The sequence below is a fragment of the Lactuca virosa genome, chromosome 6, assembly GCF_052849685.1.
Source record: "Lactuca virosa cultivar CGN04683 chromosome 6, Lactuca_virosa_CGN04683_v6, whole genome shotgun sequence".
Classification (NCBI taxonomy): Eukaryota; Viridiplantae; Streptophyta; class Magnoliopsida; order Asterales; family Asteraceae; genus Lactuca; species Lactuca virosa.
Window position 1 is genome coordinate 263,736,911 of NC_136431.1, and position 9,663 is coordinate 263,746,573.

General features: G+C 31.5%; 1 protein-coding gene across 1 annotated transcript; it reads right to left on the reverse strand.

Moving 5' to 3' along the window:
• Window positions 1-5,907: 5,907 nt before the first annotated feature.
• LOC145120611 (uncharacterized) lies at window positions 5,908-7,548 on the reverse strand. Its single transcript, XM_079056409.1, has 4 exons — window positions 6,869-7,548; window positions 6,514-6,750; window positions 6,277-6,408; window positions 5,908-6,132 (listed from the first exon to the last, which is right to left on the reverse strand). The coding sequence occupies exons 1-4, from the start codon at window positions 7,490-7,492 to the stop codon at window positions 6,043-6,045; spliced, it is 1,083 nt and encodes a 360-aa protein (XP_078912535.1). The 5' UTR covers window positions 7,493-7,548; the 3' UTR covers window positions 5,908-6,042.
• Window positions 7,549-9,663: the final 2,115 nt, after the last annotated feature.

Sequence of the window (9,663 nt, forward strand, 5' to 3'; positions counted from 1 at the left end):
CTGAAAGCATACAAAAAATATACTAAGGCAATGACTCTAAGCTTCGAATAAAAGCGCCCTAGTAAAATACATTACAAAAAATTCGAAGAGTCCAAAACATACTTCGACTAATTACAACAATTCGACCCTTACAAAACTAGATTGGTCTGGCCTTCTGTGTGCTATAATTATTGTCTAGTCTATAGAAACTATTGTGAAGTTGTGTGTTCTTGAGTGCTGACTTTTTGATTTATCTGTTTTTTGATTGGTTATTGTTGTAATCATGTCTGACACACTACCTGAAACATCTGGTAAAAATGATGTTGTTGATTTTGATGATCCACTTTATTTGCATCCATCAGATCATTCTGTGACAACTATTATAAGTTTTAAACTTCTTGGTACTGAGAATTTTAGAGTTTGGAAGAGTTCCATGACTAGGGCTCTTAAAGGCAGAAATAAACAAGGGTTTATTGAAGGAACTGAATTAAAAGATAATAAGGATACTGTTAAATCTTTAAAATGGGACAAAGTTAATGCTATTGGATGTTCTTGGATACTTAACTCTCTTTCTAAATCTATTTACATTGGTCATGCTTGTTCTGAGTATGCTTTGGATGTTTGGAATGAACTATGTGAAACCTATTATAAGGCTGATGGTTCTGTTGTTTTTAATATTCATCAACAAATTAATAATCTTACTCAAGGTAGTTTGTCAGTATCAGATTATTTTAATAAACTAGATGGTCTATGGAAAGAATTTGATGGGTTAACTAAGTGTCCTGACTGCACTTGTGAAGCTGCTACTCATACTAAAAACCATTCAAAACTCATGAAACTTATGCAGTTTCTCAGTGGTCTCGATGACTCATTTAACCAGGTTAAAAGTCATATTCTTTTAATGGAACCATTGCCTAATGTTAAAACAACTTTTTCCATTGTATCTAGAGAAGAGTCTAATCAGAAACATGGGAATATTTCTGTTTTATCTAATAAAAGTCAAAATTCTTCAGCATTTGCTGGTAAAATTGTTGATAATAAAAAGTTTAAAGGTAGAAACCATAACTTAATCTGTAAAAATTGTGGAATTAAAGGTCATACAATTGAAAAATGTTATAAGCTAATTGGTTATCCTAAGGATTTTAAACCCAGGTCTGAGTTTAATAAGTCATCTTCCTCTACTATGTCTGGTACTGCTTCACATGTTAGTGAAAGTATTAATGCTTCTGATAAGTCAGATCATTGTTTTTTAACAAATGATCAATACACAAAGTTAATGTCACTTCTTCAAGAGAAAGACTTATCAGAAGGAGTACCTGCTAATGCCAATATGGCAGGTATGACTAGTAATAATGTTCTTTTTAATAAAAGAAAATGGATTGTTGATTCAGGGGCAATTCAACATATGACTGCATCTGAATCACAATTTTTTGATGTGGTTGATGTCTCCAAACTTAATCTAAGAGTTGATCATCCTAATGGTTCAACTGCTAAGATAGATAAGATTGGAAATATTAATCTTTCTGATTCTATTATGTTATCTGATGTGTTTGTTATTCCTGATTTTCATGTCAATCTATTGTCTGTTCACAAAATCTGTAAAGAAAATAAGTGCAATGTTGTTTTTGATGAAAATAACTGTTTGATTCAGGATTCACTGTCAATGGAGACTGTGAAGACTGGTAAAGAATTTGGAGGTCTTTATTATTTGGAAAATCAAGTGTTAGGTAGGTCAAATTCAGTAATTAATAATCATAGATGTTTTGTTTCAAAATTAACATGGCATAATAGAATGGGACATCCAGCTGATAAAGCTTTAAATGTTTTAAAACCTTTTTTAAATTTTGATGATGGGTCAGTTATGCCATGTGATGTTTGCCATAAGGCTAAACAAACTAGGGAACCTTTTCCTCTGAGTGAGCATAAGTCCTTTAGTTTAGGAGAGCTTGTTCACTTAGATGTTTGGGGTCCCTATAAAGTAGCTGCTATTGGTGGTTTTAGGTTTTTTCTTACAATTGTGGATGATTTTACTAGAGCCACATGGGTTTTTTTGATGAAGTCTAAAGAAGAAGTGTTTAATTGTTTCCATGAGTTTGTTATGTTATTAGAAAACCAGTTTAATGTTAATCTAAAGATTATTAGATCTGATAATGGAACAAAGTTTGTTAATCTAAAAATGAAAAGTTTTCTTGAATCTAAGGGTGTTATTCATCAGACTTCTTGTGTTCACACTCCACAACAAAATGGAGTGGTGGAACGAAAGCATAGACATTTATTGAATGTTGCTAGATCTTTATTGTTTCAAGCTGGTTTGCCTAAAAAATTCTGGTGTGATTCTATTTTGACTGCTGTGTTTTTAATAAATAGAACCCCATCTTCTGTTTTGAATGGAAAAACTCCTTTTGAACTAGTCTATAAATATGTTCCAGTTTATGATAAAATTCGTGTGTTTGGTTGTTTAGCTTTTGCTACTATGTTAAACATTACTGATAAATTTTCTGAACGATTTGAGAAATATGTTCTTATTGGTTATTCTAATGTTAAAAGGGTTACAAATTGTTTAGTCTTGATAATGGTTCTTGTTTCTTTTCAAGGGATGTAAAATTTTATGAGACTGTTTTTCCTTTTAAGTTGGCTTCTAAATCAAATGAAGTTTCTCAATTTTTTGAGACAACTTCTTTGAACAATAAGGATCCATGGGATCCATTTTCCAATGATGAACTTTTATTTTCTGAAAATTTTAATGATAATCAAAATAGTGGTGTATCTAATGGTAATAGGCAGGATGGTGATACAGTTGTCAATCAACCTTCGGGTGCAATTGATCTAGGTATTGATGGTAGTTCTAGTTTAGATGCAACTATACCTCATCATGAAGGTACTCTTGGTTGTGAAACTTCTGGTTCGCAACCTGAGGCTGTTACAATGGATCCCACTAATTGTTCTGAGGAAAATCTTAATCATGATAATACTATTTCTGATTCACAGTTAATAGGAATTAGAAAATCTACTCGTGAGTCTAGATTTCCTCAAAAGTTTAATGATTTTGTTATAGAAGGAAAGTATAAATATGGAATTGAAAGGTCTGTTAATTATTCCTTTCTTAGTTTTGATAACAAATGTTTTACAACAAATTTAAACAAAACAGTAGAACCACAATCTTATTATCAAGCGTCCTTGGATCCTAACTGGGTAAATGCTATGAATGAAGAAGTTGAAGCTTTGTATAGAAATAATACATGGGAGATTTGTGAGTTACCTGCTGACAGAAAACCCATAGGTTGTAAATGGGTGTATAAAATAAAGTATAAATCTAATGGTGAAGTAGAGAGGTTTAAGGTAAGGCTTGTTGCTAAAGGTTATAACCAAAGGGAAGGAATAGATTTTGATGAAACTTTTTCACCTGTTGCAAAAATGGTTTCAATTAGATTGTTATTTCTCTTGCAATTAATTCTAATTGGAATTTATATCAATTAGATATAAATAATGCCTTTCTGTATGGTGAATTGGATGAAGATGTTTATATGACTTTACCACTTGGTTATAATGATAAGAATGGTAACAAAGTTTGTAAGTTGCTAAAGTCTTTATATGGGCTAAAACAAGCTCCCAGGAAATGGAATGAAAAATTGTGTGGTTTTTTACTTGAGTTTGGATTTGTTCAAAGTATGAATGATTTTTCATTGTTTGTTAAAATGACTAATGGTACTATTGTTATATTGCTTGTATATGTTGATGATATAATTTTAAGTGATAATTGTGATGAAGAGATTAATAAGGTTAAAAGTTTTTTGAAATCCAAGTTTTTAATCAAAGATTTAGGCAAATTAAAGTTTTTCTTAGGAATTGAAGTTATAGATATTGATAAAGGAGTATGTTTGTGTCAAAGGAAATATTGTATGGAGTTATTACATGAATTTGGTATGTTAAGCTATAAACCAGTTAAAACTCCTTTGGATTGTAATGTTGTAATTAAAGGAGAGGGCATTGATAGTAATGATGTACTTATCCAAAATGTTGTTCTTTATCAGAAGTTAATTGGAAAACTCATTTATTTAACCATTACCCGTCCAGATATCTCATATGTTGTACATGTGTTGAGTCAATTTATGCATTCACCAAAAAAATCTCATTTTAATATTGCTATAAGGTTGCTTAGGTATTTAAAGTTAAATCCTGGAAGGGGTTTTTCTGTTAAAAAAGGTAATCTAAATTTAAAAAGCTTTGTTGATGCTGATTGGGCTAAGTGTTTAGTGTCAAGGAGGTCAGTTACAGGTTATGTGATTTTTCTTGGTGATACTATTGTGTCATGGAAAAGTAAGAAACAAGATACTGTTTCTAGGTCCTCTACTGAATCAGAATATAGAGCACTTGGTGTAATTTCTTGTGAAATTATGTGGATTTTGAAGTTGTTGTTTGATGTTGGATTGAAAGATCTAACACCTGTTTCTATATTTTGTGACAATGAGTCTGCTATAAAGCTTGTTCATAATCCAGTTTTTCATGAAAAAACAAAACATTTTGATGTGGACACTCATTTTATAAGGGACAGAGTGTCTAAAGGTGTTGTTGAAGTTCATAAAGTAAGTTCAGATTTTAATCTGGCAGATATTTTTACTAAACCATTGGGTGTTGTTAAACATGAGTGGATCTGTAAAAGTCTAGGACTGGTTGATCATTTTCAGAATAAGTGTTGAAATTAATTTTGAATTATAAGTTTGCGGAGGGGTGTTGAGTTATGTGGATTTAATGAGTACAAACTTATAATTCAATATATCCTTTTGAGTATCCTTTAATGTTTTTTTAATTTATTATATATATATATATATATATATATATATATATATATATATATATATATATATATATATATATTTGCTTGTGTTGGTTATGGTTTTGTGCAAGAGGACATATTGTGAACAAATTATATATCTTTTGGACTGGATTGATAATGCGGTGAAGATATGTGCACGCGGGTTATATTTGGTCCATATTATTGATCAAGTAACCCGAATTGACTTATCAAAGAGATAAATAGGATATTTGTGTAAGGATTAAATTAGACTGATACTTTATACGAATATCTGATTCTTTCTCTCTCGTCTTTAGGGTTTGAGTTCATAGTGTTCATCTTCTGTTCTTATAAATCATTCTTTCATTGAGTGTGTAGATTAATTGAGTGATTTGTAGTGAGGTCTTTTGTAGAGAGAAGAGAGTTTATGTAGTAAGGTCTCATTTGTAAGTAATGGTGAAAACCTTTTGGTTCTTAATGAAATAAGAATTGTTGATGTTGTATGTGTTTGTGTTCGAGTTTCTTTTGTTTAAGATTAACGATGGATACCTAACTGACAAAACAAATCGAAGATCTTTACCAACAGATACATCCGTTGGTGTTTTGGCGTATTGAATTCGGTTCAACAAGTATATGACATTTAGCGACAGAATTCTATCGCTAACTAAGAAATATTCCGTCGTTGAATGTCGATAACTGTAAATGTGGCTTATATAGTGCCGGGAGTTCCATCGCCAATGCCAATCACCACCGAATTTTGACAAACAGATTAGTCATGTTGCCTCTGTATTTCTCATACATGTGTTAATGGTTTTTATTCTTTGAGATGTACGATTCTCTTAATACCATATTACCATTTATTATTACTTGATTTAGGGATAAGGATAAACATACATATTAATTAAATTGTCTACAAATATAAATACATTGTTAAATCATTATCAAATGAGCATATGTGTGGTTTGTAATTAAGTCCATATGTTAATCATATATTTCATATTGTATAATATTCCTTTGAGATATTCTTGAACTTGTAAAACGAAGTTTTCTCAAATAAATAACCCACCACATATTTGGTTATAAACATGCAATTAATACAACATTTTGTTAATAAATATATAAATCAACACCATGAGTTATAAATTCTCATGACCAGAAAAAAATATGAATTTGATAATTACAATTAGTCAGAATATATGTGTATAAAGTTTTTTTGTCATTTTACTTTTATTTAATAAGTAATTGACAATGAAACAAAACTGTTCCTAATTTTAAGATTGTGAAAGTTTCTGGTAGAGACCCATGTCCATCCCATGGTATGCTATTGGAGCAAACATCCACATGTCATCTGAGCTTAGCAACTGCATAAAGTTAGGAAAAAAAAATCAGTCACCTCGATGATCATGTGTTTAAATTAATATGGAAAAAGTGAAGTATGGTTATATACTTATAATATATAATACGATCATTTATAGCTTTATCATAGCTTAACGATGTGTATATACCTTAATTTGCAGCTGCAAGAACTTCACATAGTGGACAGCTTCTTCAAGCATTGTGCTAATGTCAACCTTCGTCCCATTTGGAACAAGGTTCTGAAGGACTTTCAGTCTCTCGTTTATCCTCTCTCTTCTTTTCTGCAAATCCAAGCAAAAACCAATATTAATTACACATCATTTCATAAGAGAACACAAGATCCAGTTGCAATAATTGGAAGCAATTAAGTAATCATCAACACTCACCCGTGCATAGAGGCTTTGAGGATCAGTGGCTGCACCTCTACCGGCTCTAGTTTTCCAGTTCGAGTTGTCTGCACCTCCAGTCAAATCATCCTCAGAACTGCAAGAACTTGAACTTGCGATGGGTGCATTCCCTCCTCCTTTATTGTTGTTTGTATCTTCTCCTTCAACCCCATTGTCATTTACAGTAGTAGTCATCACTTTCTGTTTCTTCTTTGGCTGCACTTTCTTCTTATTTTTCTGTGCAAAAAAAAAATGGTAAGAATATATTCAGTTCAATGTCTTTAAAGATATGTTCAAGATATTAAATTGATTCCACAATCTCACAATAATTAACTGCATAAAATACTATACTCACATTATCTCTTGAAACCCTAGTTTTCTTCTTGGGATTCTCATTTGTTTTTTCGTCATTGACTTTGTCTTCCACTTCATTTGGCGATTCGAGGATTTCAATCTTTCTCTTGGAGGGCGTGTGCTTGTGCTTATCAGCAATTGGCACAGTTGGATCAACAGTATTCTCTATATTGACTTGTTGTCTCGAGCATAGAATTTCTTCCATAGAATCATCGGAAAAAACTTGGGCTAGTAATGAGGAGTTATAATCGTTTTCATCATAGAGATCAATCGAATCATGATGATTACACACACCATTTGTTGGTAAAGGAATAGTATTAGAAGATTGGTAGGGAAGAGAGACTGCACCATCATAAGTAACACATCCATTGTCGTTACTTTCATGAGAGAAATATTGGCAGAGATTAGGGTTGATATTTTCAGAAGCATAACGTAAATCATGATCGTTGATGAACGATGAGTTATTAACAGATGAAACAATGGAATGAGTTTCAAAGTTCAAACCACGATCTTGATCACACGAAAGTAAACCATAGCCGGAAAAGTGGCCGGAATCTTGATCATCAGATAACATTCTGCTCAAACTTTCCCATTCTTCATCAAACAAGATTCCGAAAGACTCCATCTTCGTGGGGAATTTGGATGGAAGGGTAGAAGATTGATGATGATAAAAGAAAAGGTTTTGAAAGGTGCTTGGGAGATGATGATATTGAGAAACATATTTATACCCATAATGAAGAATGATAGTAAGGTTTGACTTGATTAATTAAATGGCTAATCATTCCGTCGTTGGTAGTTCTTTCTGTGTATACATGTAATTTAAAATCGAGAGTCCACTGTGGGACCTAACTGTTACGAAAAGTATAGTACAATATACAAGGGAAAAGTAAATTACATTTTTGGTCCTTATAGTTACCTGATAGTAACACAGTTAGTTCAAAAGGTTCATTTCATGCATTCTTGGCTCTATTTTAAACATGTAACACCTATGGTCCTTCACCCTAACCTCTATCTCCCCACAACCGTTAACCCTCCTCAGGTGTTGTGCACATGAAGGCAGATAATCTTTGATATATTAACCGAAAAACTTGCTTTTAATTTATAACATAATTTATCAATAAGATATGTCAAACTCATTATCAGAAAGCTAACTTATAAACTAATTTATAACATAATTTACCACATGTTTATAAGTTTTAGCCGCTTCAGCCACACCAACTAATGTTAGCTTTTGTACAAAATGGTGATTAATCTCAATGCATTCAGAGTAAGGAAATTATATTGTCCAAACTTGTTCCATGGGGTTTATCTTAAAATGGTGATTAATAAAAGTTGCATTATTTAATTTGATCAAGAGTTCAAGATCGATTGTCCATATATAAAAAAATCACATTCTATAAGTCCAATTGAGATGTACATCTTTTAGATTTTCTTTTTCAAAAAATCAAAAAAGATACAACGGCCATCTGTCAAAAACACAAAGTCAATATTTGATTTGTAGTGCCAAATATTGATGATTGCATAGAAATCATTAAAATAAAGACAATTAGAGTTATAGACTAAAGTAGTTTAATTGAATTAAAAATTCGTAAATATATATTATACACAAAACTGAATTCTCAATATAGGAAAAAGAACATTGATAATAAAGCATCATCTAAACCGGCTCAACTACTAATTAGGAGCTTAAACTTATATATATCATATATATCATATAATATGATTGGACACTCTTATAAATGGTCTTTAACTCTAATCATTTGCTGTCGACTAAAACTTATTAAATAGTTGGGTATATATGAAAAGAAAAAGAAAAGAATTTGTCAGTGTTCAAATCATGTCCAAAATATGACTAATGTTTTTTTGTACCTCGCACGTAATAAGCCTTGGATGGGTTCGAAATTGGTTGTTTAGATTTAGTTTACCAATTTTTTAAAATTAATGATTGATTATGAAAAATGAACATCGTTTAGATGATGCAATTTACTATTTCTCTAATTGATGATTAATTATGAAAAATGATAATGTTAGTGATAAAATTGATCATACTTTATGAGATTTATCCTTTTAGTTGTAAAAATTACAAAAAATGTTAAATTATACCCTAAACATGATTTCGGAACTATATACCTTTTGGATAAACAATTGCCTATTTAGCCGGTCATGTGGTATAAAATTGAAGTGTATGGCATCCTACGTGGATTATCAAAAGTTAGATTTCAAAATCTTGGAAAAAACTAGTGTCATTTCTATCTTCATTTTTGTATTGGTAATGAGCGAATAACATCATAGTTTTAATTAGTGAAACAGACACTCTTAAGACAAAATTAGTTTATCACTGAAAACACTCTTGGTCATGTTAAAGACAACCAATCAATTAAAAATCATAACCATTCTGAGATTTTCCAAAAGATTGAAGAACATCTATGATATCTTATATTTTCTTGAAAGACTCATAAGGAAATATGTGATGATGTTTATTATTGTGTGCATAACAAGGCTCCTTCGAAGGAGTTTCATTATTTCAAAGGCAAGCCCATATAACATTGACGAAACTGGCTCATGAAGCATTTTTGATGTCGTATCTAACATAGAATCTTGCCTACAAAAATTTCTTCTTGGGGAGCTACCTATGGCTCCCCGCAAGGGCGGCTCCCTTTGCCCTCACTCACTCTTACGGGTGTTGTCCATAGCTCATGACATATTTTGGTGGTTTTTGGCAATTATAAGGTCAAAAGTTCAATCAGACTCTACAACCTAACAATCTCTCACTTGGAGGTTGATGAACAAATATGT